The sequence below is a fragment of the Paroedura picta genome, chromosome 3, assembly GCF_049243985.1.
Source record: "Paroedura picta isolate Pp20150507F chromosome 3, Ppicta_v3.0, whole genome shotgun sequence".
NCBI classification, from domain to species: domain Eukaryota; kingdom Metazoa; phylum Chordata; class Lepidosauria; order Squamata; family Gekkonidae; genus Paroedura; species Paroedura picta.
This window is the reverse complement of record NC_135371.1, coordinates 157,086,375-157,105,652: the sequence shown is the minus strand read 5'-3', so window position 1 is coordinate 157,105,652 and position 19,278 is coordinate 157,086,375. Positions and strand designations below refer to the sequence as shown.

Genomic DNA, 19,278 nt, shown 5'->3' with positions numbered 1-19,278 from the left:
TCTGAGGCCTGAACAGCCCCAGGCAGCTCACTAAACTAAATCCCAGACCTGAGCCTTGTTAGAGCATTGAAGTCCCTGTTGCTGCAATGTGCACAGAGCCCAAATGGCCGTAAGTGAATCAACTGACAGAAACAGCCCTGAGGCGTAGAGAAGAGGAGGTTATTCCAAATACTAAATGGGTGGTGATACAACCTCCTCTCCGCCCTGGGAGCTACCTATTTCATAAGCCCCATTACAAGGAGAGTGGCAGAAATGTTGGTTCTTCTGGTTTTTCTGCCCTTTAGCTGGAATGTTTGACGGGCAGCCAGGGCACATGCATTAAGCTTTAATTACACCCCGCCTCGTCCTACTCCATCCTCTTTTGAACCTCATTCCAATACGGGTTGGCCTCAGACCACCCAAAGAGAGATACACTTGATGCATTGCAAGGTTGTGACATAATTTCTGTGAGGGTGGAGAAGGAGGAGCACCTGTCAGGTCCATCCATTTTGACTGGATTGCAGAAGAGTTCCCCCTGAGCATAATATGCCAACACACCCACCTGCTCTCAACCAGAAGTGGTTGCAGAGGAGTCTCAGGTATCCAGGAGTTGTGTTCTGGAGGTGACTCACACAGAAGGTGAACATCCCTTCCTGATCTCAGCCTCTGAATCCCCTGAGAATCATGTGTATTATGAACAAGCTAGATGGTGGAAAGAGTTGTTTAGGAGAGGGTGGGGAGAGTAGGTAATGTGCCCCCTGAGCATAATATGCCAACACACCCACCTGCTCTCAACCAGAAGTGGTTGCAGAGGAGTCTCAGGTATCCAGGAGTTGTGTTCTGGAGGTGACTCACACAGAAGGTGAACATCCCTTCCTGATCTCAGCCTCTGAATCCCCTGAGAATCATGTGTATTATGAACAAGCTAGATGGTGGAAAGAGTTGTTTAGGAGAGGGTGGGGAGAGTAGGTAATGTGCCGTAGTAGCCGTCATGCACCAGTGGGCTGTAACCATGGCTTAATGATAACTAATGAATTTCATTGCAGGATGGACAGGGTTTAAAGACATGCAATGCAGAATACCTGTGGGAAAGGGTTTGGGAGTTCCAGTCTCAGGGTATGCCTGCTGTGGATTACATGCTCAGGAACCCAATCAATATTTGAAGGCTATCACCTACTCCAGCCTTTTACAATCTTTTGACCACTGGAATATTTTTCTCAGGCTTCAAGGTATAATGCCATGAGGTCCACCCTCCAGAGCAGCCATTTTCTCCAGGAGAACTGATCACTTTAGTCAGGAGATAACCTGTAATTCCAGGGGATCCCCAAGTCCCACCTGAGAAATGGCATCCCTACCTTCAGAGAAGCTAATACACAGAATGTTCTGTCATTTGCTGGCCTAATAAAGAAATTAATAAAAGGCGAGGGAGGGAAAACGGCCACCACGCAGACTGGAGCAGGAAAATGGCTGCCATGTGGGTAGGACTAGGAGAAAGTTCCAACCAACACAGCAGCTATCAAGGTTATGCTGTGATCATTTCCCAAACTTTGCAGCAAAACAGGTGAGGGGAAGACTAGAGCAAAGGTGAGAAAAACTAGAAGTACACAGAAGCACCACAATGCCGCGGGAAGATACCTGCTTGTCGAAAATATTCTTCATGCAAGTTGTGAAAAAGCTGCTGCAAACATGTTTTTATTTGATTTTATGCAGCCCGAATAAATACAGCTTTATGGATCCCATCATGAGAATTTATTGCTGCTTTGAGGGAAAGGAATAAATCTTGCACACACACACACTGTGCCTGAAAGTCGTGAAATGAGCTACAAGTGCAATAAAAGAAGATTGTACCCACTGGGGTGTGAGAGTGTGCAAAGGCACTCCCTGCATCTGGCTCCATTATGTCTAGGCCCAATACTGACTGTTGTGTACACACACACTAAGCCTATGTTAGGGTCGCCAGCCTCCAGATGGGAATTACAGCCCTTCTCAAGATGTCAAAGGTCAGTTTCCCCTGGAGAAAATGGGTGCTGTAGAGCAGCCTTTCTGAACTTTTTTACTGGTGAGAAACCCCTGAAACATTCATCAGGTTTTGAGAAACCCCACAATTGTGGTTGAGAAGCATGTGGTTGAGAAGCGTGTGGTTGAGAAGCATAGTTGTGTACGTGCCCACCTGGGGGTCCTCCCCTTCCCACCCCTCCAGGGCCGTCATTGGCTATTGGGGGGGGGGGGTCAATATGACCATATTTGGTCACTTACCTCAATAAATGTTTAACACACAAATCAGCCAAAGAATGTTTAACACACAAGTCAGCCAAAGAAACAAATTTCCTTTGTTTCCAGAAAAAAGTTGACATTTTACTCCAGCTTGATATAATTACTAATTGTTGTGAAAAATAAATAAGAATAACCACAATAAATATTAATACAATATTTTTCAACAGTGTGCTTTTTGATCACAATAAACTTTGGTTTATAAGCCATAGGTGTGATGTGCCAGTGCAGCTGGTCTAGTGAATCTACATCACCCTGGAGACAATTCTTAACCAGGATGTCAAGTTAGGCTTGTATATGGTTTGCTAATCGTACCACCTGAATTAACTAACCACACTTTGCTGAGTAGCATAGTTCTTACCACTGCCTGGCCATAGATATGGCAGGACAAGGAGGAAGTCAGAGAGCACAATCCAACAACAGAAATCAATGTGATGATTCATGTGATTGTATTGAGATTCTCCTTATCCAGTACTTTATGGATAGACGAGCATGTATGAATCAGTAATACACAGCACAATACAAATTGTCATGCGTACAATTAAATGGAAATCGCTTCTGTGCAGCATTTTATTAATGCATATGTGCATAACAGTAATATTTTTTTTGGGGGGGTAACCCTCAACCATGGCAAACTGCTCATGTTGTAATTCTAGAATTCATTTTGGAGATTCTCCTAGTTAAACTGAAATTAAGGAAGCACAAAGAATTACTAGACTAATGAAGAAGAAGAAGAAGAAGAAGAAGAAGAAGAAGAAGAAGAAGAAGAAGAAGAAGAAGAAGAAGAAGAAGAAGAAGAAGAAGAAGAAGATTTAGTTTAGTTACCCTTTCCTCTCCCCACAACAGACACCTTGTGAGGTAGGTGAGGCTGAGAGAGCTCCGATATTACTGCTCAATAAGAAAAGAATCCAAAATCACCCAGCTGGTTGCACCCAGCTGTGGGGGAACACAGAATCAAACCCGGCTCACCAGATTAGAAGTCTGCACTCCTAACCACTACACCAAGCTGGTTCTCAATAAAGGAAAGGCATGAGAGATATCTGGTCATTGGACAATGTTTACATTTTGAGGTTCTATCCTATGATGTGTTACTCCAGCCTAAACCAATTGAAATCAACTGGAGTAAATGCTTAAGATTGTACTACTCATTTCTAACCTGGTAAAACTGACATTTCTATGGGTTTATCAGCACTAACTGAAAGTTGTGCACATTAATAGTAGCAGGACTCGGGGTGTAATTCCTAATTAAATGCTATTCGAATAAAACTGAAACTACTTGTCGTATTTTGGGAATGTTTTTGGCAATGGCAAAGCTCCTCCCCTTACTTTTTTTTTTAATCTTTAAAATGCTTGCATGCTCATTTATATTGCTGTTGCTTCACTCAATTGGTCAATTGGTCTTATTTTCTTTCTATGAAATTGTAGCCAGATTTGTTGTAGCGTGACTTGATGAATCAAGACTCTTCTGCCCTCACCATACTTGGTTGGCCTTGTTTGCCTTTATCACAAATTAAACAATCACGCTAATGAATTAATCACATGTACTTAAATCAGTTTGGCTATATAGAACAGTGGTGACTCCCAGTTGGTAGCCATTTTCCTTATAAATATTCTGGCAATAACCAAGAAGGAATCTAAAAGAAAACAAGGCATAAGAATAGCACTGAATAGGGTGGACACAGAGCTGAACGGAATTTTTGTCAAGATGATGGGAGATACTAAAATAATTTGTCAGAGAGTGAGAACTATATTTCATCTTTCTCATGAACCGTTTGAGAAAATAGGCTTTCTCGAGGGCTCTGGACGAGTTTCCTAAACGTGTGGGAGTGAATGTTTTCAATTCGTTAAACATGCATCAGATGATATGACATTTATGGTTGTGTTGGGGGAGTGGTCCTTGACTAGCATTCCCCGCAGTACCCTAGAGCAGTGGTCCCCAACCTTTTTATCACCGGGGACCGGTTAACGCTTGACAATTTTACTGAGGCCCGGGGGGGGGGGGAGGCTTTTGCTGAGGGATGGCAACGTCACCGCCTGAGCGTCGGCTACACTTGCTTTCTCACTGGCGCCCCTGACTTCCTGCCACCCGCTGGGGGGCGCTGCCAGCAGCAGCTGCGCAGTGCCACGCCAAGGGGGAGCCCCACCCATTTTGGCAGGGCAGCCCCTGAGGCAGCAGCCGGGGAGGAGGATGAGGAGGAGCCGTGGCCCAGTACCGACTGATCCACGGACCAGTCCCGGTCCCCGGACTGGGGGTTGGGGACCACTGCCCTAGAGAGCCTATGGCCGCTTGATACTAAAATATTAACAATAGTAATATAAGGAAAGGCGATAGGATTTTGCCACCTTTGATACTACAAACTGTTTTTGGAGGATTGGAGGTTTCAACCACTAATGAAGCCCATGAAAACGGAATTGATCTAGAAGCCGTTATGGTTGTTCCTTCTGATATATAAAAGATGTAAAGGAAATTGTATTTACTCATTGTATATATTATTACAAACACTTTGCCTTGGAAAGGTTCCCTTTCTCTACTGTTGATTGTTCATTGTGAACCTTTCTTTTTTTGTACAGTAATCCCAACCATATTCTGCATGATTGTGCTACTTCTAGGGTTTCTCAAAGCCTGAAGAAATTTTCGCGGATTTCTCAATGTTAAAAAAGTTGAGAAAGCCTTATCTAGAGGCTACTTCTTCCCCCATTCAATACCATTACTTTAGCTCCAGGGCTTCTCCTCGGAGCTGCTGCATAACATCAGAGATCCTATCAGTTATGCAATGACATCATTTTGGTACACAATCAATCTAGGTTGACTGATTGATGATATCACACAACTAAATCAATTTGAAGGCAATGTTCTATGCTCACACCCTAAATATGTGAAGATTTTTGCCCCAGTGCAAACATCCCTCAAATTCTGAAAAGCTGTAGGGACTGAGGGTACATTTTACAAAGTGTTTCATGAAATGCATCCTCTATTTCAGCTAATATCCATAAAAATTGTGACAATATAAAGGCTTTTGGGGAAACCTTTCTCTTTCTCCCCAACAATATTTTGAGACTGAAAATCCAAATGGAAAGGTATTTGGTGTAGCAGCCCTAAATAAAATGCAATTATGAATTGCCATATGGAACAAAGGTAAACATGTAAGAAATGCTGCATCAAAATAAATGATATAGCATGCACAAAACAAGTAATTAAGCCAATTTCTGATTCATAGCATAATGGGCATTTTTGTGTGATGGTGATACTTCTTTTGTCAAATTTTATGGCACATCACATAACCAACAGCATGCTGAGGACACTTATTTACAGCAGCGAACATAAAATTCTTGCATCAGGATAGACAAATTATGACTAAGAATGGGAGATTAGTCTCCAAACTTAAGAAATCCATTCAATTTCACTCAGTTTGGTCCAGAAAACAGTGTGAAATCAGAAACCAATTCCAAACTGGAGGGAAACAATTAAGCCATTTGTTTTGTGAAAAAGGAACAAGCAACACATTGAAAACAGGAAGTTTCGCACATTTTCATTTTGCTGTTAAAGCTTCTTGCTGGCACCTTCAGCTTGTTCTCCTGAGCTGTTGCTTTGTTTTCCCTTGGGAAAAGTTGTCGTTGTGTAATAACCAAAAGCCCCATTACTGGGCTCGATGACTGATGGCATCTGGGGGTAAATTTCTGAGGTTCCCAAACTGTCTTCTATCACGAGTTAAGTTCAATTCAAAACAGTTTGAACTGCCGCAAAGTCAATGACTATGAAGTCCAGATCTGGAGCTGCAGATCTAAGGACAGATTCTGTCTCCTGTAGCGGCTCTTCAGGGTGTTTTTAGCTGGCAGTTTGTCACTGCCAGTTCAAATGGGTATCAAGAATTAGTGTGAAACCTGCACAGCTAGTTGGTTCTTGTGCCAGCTGCCGAGACGCCCCCGAGGGGAGAAGGGTGCCTGCCAGTCCCCAAAACTAGATTTGCCACCAACGTTTCTCATAAAGAAAAAAAGAATCAAAGTTCCTCTTTGGGCAATACATCTGAGGAAAACGAAGAGAGTTTCAACATGACTTGCGAAGTATCTAAGGGTAGTTTCCATGCTCATGGGCCCTGCTCTGTGACAAGAAAGAGAGCAGAGCCATGTAAGCCTGAAGTGTGACCTTTTTATTAAAGATCCAGGAGAATACACATAAGCCTCAGCATCTAGCAACATAGAGCTGGGTCAATATGTAGCGCAGAGAAAAATGTTTTGAGAATTCCAAGCAAATGTATAATCTATTTTTGTTAATGCTGTAGCAAGGGTCACTAACCTTTTTTTATGAGAAATGAGAACTAATTCTAATGCCCTAAATTAAGCCCCCTTCCTTATATGTTGTTAAACTTTAGACTGTCCTAGACACAAAATATGAATTAGGAAGACCACCAGAAATTAAGTTATTAGCAGGAAAAATCCTATTAAATACATTGGTTGGGGGGAGAATGACAGGACACAGGTGGACAGATCTAGAACAGATTTTATGATTTTTTCATGGGCCTTGTAGGGCAGGGGTAGTCAGCTTGTGGTCCTCCAGATGTCCATGGACTACAATTCCCATGAGCCCCTGCCAGCAAACACTGGCAGGGCTCATGGGAATTGTAGTCCATGGACATCTGGAGGACCACAGGTTGACAACCCCTGTTCTAGGGGATACTCTGCAGCTGCCAGCAATCTACCAGGAGCTCACAAGGACTTGTAGGAACTGCTGCTCTGTGGATTCCATTCTTTGGCTCTTTCATTCCACACTCAACAATGGCTAAAGAACTTTCAACACTGTTTGTACTTGCTCTGCACAGAAAAATCCAGCTGTAAAATCTCATTGAAAGTGCATTATCCTACATGTTCGGAAGGAGGAGAAAGGCTGAAGTCCTATATTCCCCACAACTCCTTTAAAGAAGGCCAGCCTCACCTTTTGAGGACTTATGGGTCTTACACACCAGAGTCCATTATGTCCGCATTGGATAATGCGCTTTCAATGCACTTTAGCTGTAGATCATTCTGTTCTGCACAGGAAAATCCACCTGCAAAAGCACACTGAAAGTGCATTATCCAACGTACGCGTAATGGATAATGGCAAAGAAGAGGCCATTTGAAAGTCTAATTTGGATTAGCAGCATGAAGAAACCCTCCTGCATTGTTCGGATGTCACATGCAAAGTAAACGAAGTTCTCACACAAAAGGTACAGATGCTTGGATTAATCCCTGAAGGTATGTGGGTGTAAATAATAACCCAATGACAGATGAGGAGATTTGTCTGTCCACCCCAATCCGTCTTCCGTCTGCCACCCATGTGCACATTATATTCTCAGGGTAAACAGTATGGCAGTTTTGGGAAAGGGCATGAGTTGTGTTCTGGTAAGTGGAATACATTTATTAGAGTGGGGTGTGTGCATGGAAATGCAAATGCTAGAAATTAGGTGGTAATTAATCTTCCTTTCACAAAGCAGCAAAATGATAACAACAACAGGCATATGCTTCTAAAATTCTTCTCATCAAGAATTTTCTCAATGTTCAAGTTCCAAAACAAAAACAAAAACCCTCTGATCTTCTAAACATTTCCTTTCAGTTCCTTTGGTTTATTAATTTGTATACATCACTTTTCTGTCATGAACCCAGAGCAGTGTCCAGAGGTACAGATTACACTATAAGTACTAAAACCAACAAAAATGGATCCAAACAATCAGTGCAATAGCAGGCAAAGTTCTAAAAGAGTATTTTGAACAATTCAGACTGACATTTTGTACTAAAGAACACCACAGATAACATGGTCATGTTCACGCCATAGAACTGGAGTCACCATCAAAAAAGTGACAAATTCAGGTGGGGCCTCTACCCCCCATACCTTCAGCAGCACCCTTATCCATCATCACCCTTTCTGTCCTGCTGAAGGAGGAGGAGGAAGAGGAGGAGGGGAAGAAGAAGAGCTGTTTCTTATATGCCGCTTTTCTCTACCCAAAGGAGTCTCAAAGCGGCTTACATTCGCCTTCCCTATCCTCTCCCCACAACAGGCACCCTGTGAGGTGGTGGGACTGAGACAGCCCTGATATCACTGCTCTGTCAGAACAGCTTGATCAGTGCTGTGGTGAGCCCAAGGTCACCCAGGTGCTTGCATGGAATCAAACCCGACTTGCCAAATTAGAAGTCCGTACTCCTAATCACTACTCCAAAGCTGGCAGAGCCTCAGAAATGAGGAATGGATTTGCAGTTCCTGCTCTCCACTGGATTTCTCTTGTGCAGCTGGGAGGGAGAACCCAGCCACCAGCTCCCTCATGCTTTCATGTGCCCTCTTGTACAACTGGTACGGAAGTATGGGCTGGGCTGTCATCAGTATGCAGATGACACCCAGCTCTTCCTCCTGATGGATGGCCACCCTGACTCTCCCCCAGAAACATTAGCCAGCTGCCAGAAAGCAGTGACAAGATGGCTCAAGCAGGGTCGCCTGAAGCTCAATCTTTCAAAGACGGAGGTCCTGTGGCTGGGTAAGAAGGGCCATGTGAGGAATCACACCTGCCCACCCTGGATGGCATAGAGCTTACTATGGCTCACTCCGCCAGGAACCTGGGTGTGATCCTGGATGCTTCCCTCGCAATGGAAGCCCAGATCACAAAGGTAGCGTGGCTGGGATTCTTCCTCCTCCGTCAAGCCAAGCTACTAGCGCCCTACTTGGCCGCGGAACACCTAGCCACAGTGATCCATGCGACGGTCACCTCCAAGCTGGATTTCTGTAACTCGCTCTACGTAGGCCTGCCCTTAGCCTTGACCCGGACACTACAGCTGGTCCAAATTGCAGCGGCCAGGATGCTCACAGCGACACTGTGGAGATCCCACATTCAGCCCATCCTACATCAATTGCAATGGTTGCCAGTTGAATTCCGGATCAGGTTAAAGGTTCTGGTGATTACCTTCAAGGCCATACGCGGTCAGGGCCTAGTGTACCTGAGGGACCGCCTCCCTGCCTATCCCCCCAAAAGAGCTTTATGCTCTGCCGCCACCAACCGGCTAATGGTCCCTGGCCCAAAAGAAGTTTGCCCGGCCTCGACCAGGGCCAGAGCCTTCTCTGTTCTGGCCTCCACCTGGTGGAACGAGCTCCCAGAGGAGATCAGGGCCCTGATGGAACTAAAACAGTTCTGCAGGGCCTGCAAAAGGGAGCTCTTCCACCAGGCATTTGGCTGAGGCCAGGCCAACCAACCAACATCTGCCCCCCCTCCCCCCAGAAACCCACTAAGACTCCTGGATCTGTTCGAGTGACCACTGTTTATGTTATAATGTTATACTGTCATGTTATACTGTCACCTGGTTAATCAATTAATAATATGAATGTTATTATATGTATGGTTTCATGTATAGTTTCAGTTATATGTAAACCGCTCTGAGCCTTCGGGGAGGGCGGTATATAAATATGAATAAATAAATAAATCTTGGAGGTCCCATAGCCAGGCAGTCCCATAGCCAGGCAGCTGCAATAGTTGTCATTTGAGTCCCAAATCAAGTTCAAGGCTCTGGCATTGACCCTTAAGGCCACCTGTGGTCTGAACCCCACCTGAGGGACCACCTATCGCCTTATGTCCCTCTGCTCTGAGGGTGCAAATCTGTTAGTGATCCCTGGCCTGTGGGAAGTGTGCCTGGCCTTGACCAGCACCATGGCCTTTTTGATCCTGGTCCAGACCTGGTGGAATGAGCTCCCAGAAGAGCTGAGGGCCCTGTTGGAAATTCCACAGTTCCACAGGGCCTGCAAGACAGAGCTCTTCCACCAGGCATTTGGATGAGGCCAGAGCAAATAAGATCAGGGCTCCCCACCTTGGAATAGTCAGAACATCAGGCTACCTGCCTATTAATACCCCCTGAGGCACAGACTGAAGGGGCTCGTTGAGCAGAGGGAATAGGGGGGTAGGGAGTTTTTAGTTATTTTCACTGTCATGAGGTTTGTAATGGTTGGGTTAATGGGGATTTTATTGTGGGGTTTTTATCTTCTAACCCATCACGAGCCAGCTACTCTGGGAGTGGCGGGCAATAAATCCAATAATAATAATAATAATAATCCTGAAGTAAATTTTGAAGTTCTAATGTTTAATTAAGGAGGTGTGAGACATATAAATATATGCTTTGCACAGAACTGGGTAGGTTACAAAAACATACACCTCATTTTAAATTTAGCAGAGGATGCTCAGTAATCTCCACGCCTCTCTCCATCCTCATGGCATTGATTGACCAGTCTTCAAACAGATCACACAGTCATGTCCTCTTTTATTTGGTTGTGATTTTATGACAGGAGGCTGAAGTTGGTTCCCAGTACTTTATTCATATTTCCCAGTTCTTTATTTGTGGATCCAAAGAAAAATGCTGAGCACAACTGAAAAGCTCTGCACCTCAAAATAAGGTTTGGGCCATCAAAAAACCCCAGATTCAGGGGCCATTGTTATGATGTTTATGACTGAAGTATCTAGAATCTTTGTATCTAGCCAACTTGGTGTTGTGGTTAGAAGTGTGGACTTCTAGTCTGGCGAGCCAGGTTTGATTCCACGCTCCCCCACATGTTCTCTCAGCTTCACCCACCTCACAGGGTGTCTGTCGTGGGGAGAGGAAAGGAAAGGTGAATGTAAGCCATTTTGAGACTCCTTCGGGAAGAGAAAAGTGGCATATAAGAACCAACTCTTCTTCTTTTAGCAGAAGTATTTATAGTGGGGGATCATTACTGCTTACTATTTATAGAGTACCTACAAGCTGCTTGGTCCCCTGTGGCCTTGATGAGGGCTGAGCTTGGCCTCTCATTGGTTACAACCAGCGCTACCCTTAGCCATTCTGAAATCTTGGAAGAAAACACAATAACTGAACCAGACTCTTTAAGTCACCAAAGCTTCAAGCTCATACTGAACAAAAAGAAGACTTGATCTGATTTTTTTTAGCTCCCTCCTTTCCGGCTATACTATACCAGATGAACTGCTGCACATATCTGCCAATACTTCCGATTGGGTATACAAAGGTGGTGCATTGATTGACCACTCTTTAATCCTGCAGTCGAAATCAGCCCCGTGGTACAAAACAATGAACAGAGATCACTCCACAGCACTCTGTTTAGTAACTATTTCAAGATACAAGCTGCTAGAAAGGAAGCATGCCCTGTGTTCAGGTTAGTATTTCAGTTAAAACAGGACATAAAGGAAGGCAACCTTCAAGGAGATGCAAAAATGAGGCGATGTGCCTTGAGGAGCAATTTGAATGTGGTTACAAGGAGGAAAATCAAATGATACTTGGAAGGGAATTCCAGTGGTAGGGAGCTGCCAAAAAAATAAAGGGAACAAAGGAGGAGATGGTAATCTTACACTTCACTAGGAGATTGGCATTGGAGTAGGGAAAGGTACAAGGAAGAACATGCAGAAAGATACAGAAGAGCAAGACCATGGAGGCTGGTGTACTATGTTAACACATAATTATATATTGAACTCTTGTTGCTCCTCATATTTCTTTTCCATTTGGCTGCATCCCTGCAATGCTTTGTGTACTGGCTTTGCAAGCCATACGAAGAACCAATTCATTATGCACTAATCAAGCCAACAGGATGCTAGAGCGTTATTCACCAGCCAGGACTAAAATTAAGGGGCTTAGTATGATTCTCAAAAGGGAATAAAGGTCTCCATACAATCACTGTAATGTAAAAAAAAAACAACAACACATATTTGCAATCTGATCTCTTCTTCAGCAGTTGCATGCAGAAGGCAAGGGGAAAAATCCTTTCCCTGGCACAAGAGTCCCCTTGCACAGGGGGTGCACCCAATTGTGTCTCCTGGGAAGGCACAGCAATGACCACTGGTACAGCTCAGTTGCAGAAGAGCATCTTTTGTGGTTGGCTGAGGGTTAGGTTGGAAGCTACTCTTGTCTATCATCATATTCCATCAGAGAATCTCAGTCTCCCCAACAAATGACAGAGAGGTTATTTTTCATGATATAATCTCTCTGCTGGGAAACTCCCTCTTGTATTCTCTCTAGCCCTGTTCAGACATCCATCTGGGGGCAATTGGGTCTATAGAAGGGTGTGATCAGGAGCCTACTTGCTGGCATCTTTCCCAGTCTCCGTAGATTCAAGGATCCTATGCATGGGTTCTGTGTGCTCCTATAGTTTGCTATTTTGGAAAACAGAAGGTTCTGGTTAGATGAACATATCAGTGTTGGGTTCTTTTAGATTTCTTGCCTAGTTTGGAAATGAAATGTTCTTCCTGTGCAGTTTCTTTGGCAACGTTTTGGATTCCACTGATTTCTTTTAGAGCTGCTTTGATTTTTTGTTAGGTAACCAACTGTTGTGTAACAAGTTGCATGGCTCAGGCCAGCCTGATCTTGTTGGATCCTGGCAGTGAAAAAGAGTTGGTTCTGGCTAGTATTTGGATGGGAGACCACCAAGGAATATCAGGACCATGATGTGGAGGAAGGCAATGGCAAACCACCTCTGGATGATTCTTGCCTTGAAACCCCCACAGGGTCACCATAAGTCAGATGTGACTTGATGGCAAAACAACCAACCAAAAAATCCTACAAAAACTGTAGGTGCTGTAATTGTGTCTCTGTTTTTAGGTCTGCTTTTGTGGCATGCATTGTTGGGGAAGGTCACCAGATTCTGGTGTAAAGCACAGCTGTATGGAAGTTTTGAGGCTTAAGGCTTAAGAATCTGGGACTTTACAGTTTAGAAAACAGACAGCTAAGGGAGGACATGATAGAGGTTTATAAAATTATGAATGGGGTGGAGAGAATTGCCAACTGAGAATTTTCTTCCCTCTCCCAAATTACTAGCACTTGAGGGCATCCATTGAAGCTGTTGGGCAGTAGGGTTCAGGATGGATGAAACAAAACACTACTTTACACAGAGAGTGATTAAAATGTGGAATCCCCCAGAGGATGTGGTGATGGTCACAGAAGTAACCAGCTTTAAAAGGGGATGGATAGATTCATAGAGGATATGTCTATCACTGGTCATGGTGACTGACAAGAACCTCCATATTCAGAGGCACTAAATCTCTGAATCCTGGAGCCAGGAGGCAACATCAGGAGATAGCCTCATCCTCTGTGCTTTGTTGTTGGCCCTCCAGAAAACTGACAGGCCACCGTATGAGACAGGATGCTTGACTAAATAGATCATTGGTCTCATCCAACCGGACTCCTTTTTAGTTCTTGTCTTCTTTTCAACGACAAGTTATATTCAGGAATGAGTCCATTTTGGTCTGAAGCAGCAGAACAAAGGGCATTTCTGCACATGGGTAAAAATAGCCTTTGAGTCCAGCAGCACCTTTAAGACCAACAAAATTTTATTCAAGGTATATGCTTTCGTGTGCATGGATACTTTGTCAGATATAGTGATTCCAATTATGTGTGATTTAATAGTTTTGTCTGCTACACTGTTCTTATCCAGTTACTCTTACTACATTGGCCTTGTTTAAATCTCTGAGTCAACCTGGAGAGGTTACTTCTCCAGGATCCCATGGATACTTAACTAAACTATTACGGGACAATTAGCACTCATTAAAGAAACATCAGCTAACTACTTTGAGTCATCTGCCTGGTCAGCTAGCATCAGCAGAACTGGATAAACATCAAGTCAAAGGTTCAGTTGAATACAATTCACAACTGGAAGTGTGCAAAAAAAAACAACCCACAAACATGAGGAGAAGAGTGACCAAGATGATCTGGGGCCTCAGGTCCAAGCCCTATGACAAAAATCTGAGGGACTTGGGAATGTTCGGCCTGTAAAAGAGGAGATTGAAAGGGGATATGATTGTTCTCTTTAAGTATTTGAAAGGTTGTCACTTAGAGGAGGGCAGGGAGCAGTTCCTGTTGGCAGCAGGGGAGAGGACCCGCAGTAATCAGTTTAAATTGCATACAGAATGGTATTGGTTAGATATCAGGGAAATTTTTTTTTCACAGAGTAGTTCAACTGTGGAATTGGCTGCCTAAGGAAGTGGTGAATTCCTCCTTACTGGCAATGTTCAAGCAGCGCCTGGACAGCTACTTATGATGGATGCTTTAGGATGATCCTGCACTGAGCAAGGGGGTGTACTAGATGGCCTGTATAAAAAGGTAAAGGTATCCCCTGTGCAAGCACCGGGTCATGTCTGACCCTTGGGGTGACGCCCTCCGGCGTTTTCATGGCAGACTCAATACGGGGTGGTTTGCCAGTGCCTTCCCCAGTCATGACCGTTTACCCCCCAGCAAGCTGGGTACTCATTTTACCGACCTCGGAAGGATGAAAGGCTGAGTCAACCTTGAGTCGGCTGCTGGGATTGAACTCCCAGCCTCATGGGCAGAGCTTTCAGACTGCATGTCTGCTGCCTTACCACTCTGAGCCACAAGAGGCTAGATGGCCTGTATGGCCCCTTCCAATTCTACAATTCTATGTTTTTCAGCTCTGGGTATGTTTTTCAGGTTTGGTTCCATTATAGGCTATAGTGGAAGTTATGGCCAATATAGACTATGGCCCCCATAGGCTACAGTGGAGAATCAATCCAAGGGTATCTGGGGCTCTGGGGGATTGTTTTTTTGAGGCAGATGCACCATATTTGCAAGCTTAGCTGCTAGTATCTCGACCTCAAGAAAAAAACTCCAAATCTGAAAACCAATGGGTCTAATTTTATGGGCCCCAAAGAGAGAGAATACTGCCCCTTTAAAATTTAAATGCCTTCTGCAACCCTCAGAAACAGTGAACTCTAAATGCCTTCAGAGCTCACAGTTCCTTCGTCTTCTCAAAGCTGAGAGTTCACTCCAAAGGCATTTAAAAAGACCGAGGCCTCTTTAAATGTACTTCAACTGTGGTCAGCCAGCTGTCCCGATTTTCAGGATTTTTTGGGCTAGCCATTTCAGATAGCTGAATTTATTTATTTATTTTTTAAATCTGACTGAATTAATCCCTGCAAAATACTAAATTATTTTTGGGATTTTTCATCTTGGAATAACTGAATCCACAACCCTATTCACAACACAACTGGTGCTATTTTTATTTATTTTGTTTATTTATTATATTTATATACCACCCTCCCCTGTAGCTCGGTTTTGCAATGAAAACTCTTCATGGTTTTCAAGGAAAATCATCATTGGGAAATGCTAATACTTGAACAGAAGACTGAAATTCTGATCGGAGTTCCGAATTTTGAATGAGCATTCAAATTGTTATCCAAATTTTCTGAAAGAGAAGCTTGACCATTCAAACTAAACCAGCACAGAAATCTTGTTACATCCCTAGTCATGAAATACAGCTAGAAAGTCCTGTGTACACAAATCCTACATGGAGATGATGGGTGAGAAGGGAACACTGGTCAACATAATTCCGATCCCGTTCCTTCCCAGTTCTGTTTGCGTCTAAATGAACACTTGTAACATGTTTCTGTCCCTGTGTTTTGTGAAACATGTTCATACTACCAAGGATGTCTGCGTGGGATGAAGATATAAAATCTATAAAAAAACAAGTGGGGGGGACTTGTGAAGAATTGCTGGTTGGGAATCCAAACTGGAAATGTTGACCCCCTATGCCACAGATGCCTCAGTGATTTTATATGCTCTCAGATCACTCCCTCAATAATTTTATAATTAATCTCCGGAGCTTCAGAACCCTGATCACCCCACTCCTTCAACCCCCCAACCCCCGTTTAATTGACTCTCTAATATTCTCAACTGTTACGGGTCTCCTAGCGCGTAATATATAAACTCACATATTTCTACATATAGATGGAGACCCCCGTCCCCAATATGTAGATACTCACCCCATAGCACTACTCTCACAATCTTTACAATCCATCCCAGTGTCTTAGACAGGGGTAGTCAAACTGCGGCCCTGCCGGTGGCCATGGAGTACAATTCCCATGAGTCCCTGCCAGCATTTGCTGGCAGGGGCTCATGGGAATTGTAGTCCATGGACATCTGGAGGGCCGCAGTTTGACTACCCCTGGTCTTAGATATAAAGTCAGGAGACAATATTTCTGAGTATTCATGCAAACTGTTCCCTGAAGGTTGTAGGATAACAGTTATCGAGGTTTGGTTATGTGACTATCAAGTTCTAAAAAGAATCAGAAGAGAGACTTACTTGCTCCGGAACTTGTCCATAGCCTCCAATACTTCATCAAGTTCCAAGTCCAGGTGCTCTTTCTCCGCATCGATAGATCGGATCTGTTGTCTGAGTTTGTTCATGTACTGATCGTAGAGAAGTTTGATATCCAAGTCAGAAAGGGAGTTGTCTTGCTCTCTTAAGAAGTTCCACCTCGTAAGCAGGACCTGGTTGTGCTGTTCCAGACTCTGGACCTGAAGGATATTAATATGAAGCATTGGAGGAGCTTCAAGGGTTCCATTCACCCATCAGCCCTATCAAAAATATGTCTGCCAGATTCTTATGTAGCCTTCTCATTAACTTGCTACCCAAATTGCATGTGTATCATCGATGGCACAGAGTAAAACACCATCCCAAATTACACAACACCAAACGTTATACCCTTTGTGTGTGTTGTTTTTTAAAATATATATATATACACACACACACACACTAATAAATGTCCTCTAGTATTATATCATTTATTTCCCACCCGCATTTATTTTCCTTTGGAAATTCAGTGTTTAGTGAGACTATTTCATCTGAGAACCATGTTTTGTACATTATATCCTAAGAACAGAATGTGCTGCAACTTCATCTTAAATAAAGCAATGGGTGTTAACGTGTTTGTGAAATGCTCCTGCATTCAAGACATTTCTCCTTATTACTTTATCTTTCATTATGAAGCAATGTAATTAGACCGGATCCCAAGGACTGCACAACTAGTTCTGTGTGTCAAAAAAAAAAAAAAAGGATCTTGCATTGCAGTTCCCAAGCAGGAGCCTCACACAGCAAACTGCTTTTCAACCTGAAGGGATTAAAAAAAAAACTCTTTTGATACGCCATATATGCTTGCTATTTAAAGAGGAGGGGAGGGCAATTAATCCTATTGGCCACACCTAAAGTAGCTGTTTGGCTTAGTGTTATGAATTTCATAGACTTTTAATTTAACTTTAATTGGTATTTTAATTGACAAAGGTGTTCCCTAACATCCTGTTTGTCCTTCAACATTCTCAAAGAGTGGGTCATTATTCTGAATAATAACAAATGTAGATGACAGATTTGTCATTCGCTCAAGGGATCTCCCAGGCCCATAATAACCACATATACTGAACGGACCCCCCCTCCCTGAAAAGGACTTGGCTTTTATTATCCTTCATATTAATCCTTTACCAATTCCTTCCGTCACAACTTTTCTAAAATCTTTACTATCTAATTATACAAATACTAGTAATTAAGCCCGCTGCAGGTAAAATACAGTGGGCGCTAGGACGGCAATGGGGGCTTGGGGGGTAGCTGTGCGGGCTGGGAGCGGTCAGGTGCGTTCCGGAGGCTTTGGATGGGCTTGGGCGAGGGTGTGCCGCATTGGCTGGGGGCTTGTGTGGATGTGTAGCTGGGGCCGGCTGTACTTGAGGCGTCGGTGGAGAGAGGCGTATTGGTGGATGTTGTAGCGGCGTCGGGTCCAGCGTGTTGGCCGCGGCCTGTGCCGGAGCCAGCCACTGACAGCAGAGGCGGTGGGAGTCCCGTGGGCGTGGCCAGCGCCATTGTTGGCAGGGGCGCCATTTGAGGAGTGGCGGAGGGCAGCAGCACCTGGAGGCTTCGCGGGTTGGCGTGGAGGTCCTCTGTCCGCACGAAGGGAGTCCCTGGCAGCCGGGTGCAAGGCGGCTGGCAGGGGCTCCCTGCCCGGCGGCCTGACATGGCGAGAGGCTCTTTGTGCTTTGCGCCTCCTGACGCGTCAGGCCACCGGCAAAGGAGGAACTGCAGTTGCTCCAGCGGGGAATCGGAGGGACCAATTGGCACCCTTCCTCATCCCGGACACATCCCGCCTTCACAGCCCTTACAGCTTTATTTAGGCCGCGGCGCCCGCGGCGCCGCAGGCTGTGTTAAGATAAGTCAGTTTTGTCTGGAAACAATATATAAGTTTGAAGTGTGGGCTGATCTGTAGAAATCTAAATGCCTGGACCAGGCCAACACAGAGAGAAAGGAGATTTTCAGAAAAATCTGAAAACAGAAAAAAGGAGGGTTAGGGAGGGAATGAACATCAAGGGGAGTATAATACTATCCTCTAAATAAGCCATCGTTTTCCCAGGGAAGCTGATCTCTGTATGGAGATCGGTTGTAATTCTGAGAGATTTCTTAGGACCCACCTGGAGAGTGGCAATCCTGTAAGGCTTAGTGCTCCAAATGTTTGCACTTAAACATTTTTATTGCTTATTAAGGAATATATTGGCATCTATTGTTGTACAAAGTTGTCCAGGAAATGAATCTGAAAGCATGATGGTGGCACTGTGTATGGCACTTATGCATTTATGTTAAGCAGATATTATTCTGTGAACCAGTTGTATTTGTTCACATTAATATTGGGAGTATTCATATTTATTTAGGAATGTCAGCCTCCAGGTAGGACCTGGGGATACAATTGTATTTGTTCACATTAATATTGGGAGTATTCATATTTATTTAGGGATGTCGGCCTCCAGGTAGGACCTGGGGATACAGTTGTATTGGTTCACATTAATTTTGGGATTTTTCATATTTATTTAGGGATGTCGGCCTCCAGGTAGGGGATACAGTTGTATTTGATCACATTAGTTTTGGGATTATTCATATTTATTTAGGGATGTCAGCCTCCAGGTAGGACCTGGGGATACAGTTGTACTTGTTCACATTAATTTTTGGCTTTTTCATATTTATTTAGGGATGTCAGCCTCCAGGTAGGACCTGCGGATACAGTTGTATTGGTTCACATTAGTTTTTGGATTTTTCATATTTATTTAGGGATGCTCAGATATCAACATTTTACTTTGCACAGCAATCTCTTCCCAGCCTACCCTGACTTATTAGGGATGGAATCATCAAAGTGGCAGAAAAATCTTGCCTCTCTCTCTTTTTACTATTATTAAATTCCTTCCAGACAATGAAATGTCTATTTTCAGATCTTAATTTCTAGA

The 19,278-nt window shown here is 43.9% G+C and overlaps 1 protein-coding gene across 1 annotated transcript in view; it reads right to left on the bottom strand.

Annotated features, from left to right (window-relative positions):
- Positions 1-19,278, bottom strand: part of LOC143833283 (uncharacterized) — a 64,422-nt gene that overhangs the window by 29,655 nt on the left and 15,489 nt on the right. Inside the window, exon 2 of the mRNA XM_077328897.1 lies at positions 16,328-16,542. Within this exon, the coding sequence (XP_077185012.1) occupies positions 16,328-16,542 (215 nt within the window). The remainder of the gene's footprint in view (positions 1-16,327; positions 16,543-19,278) is intronic.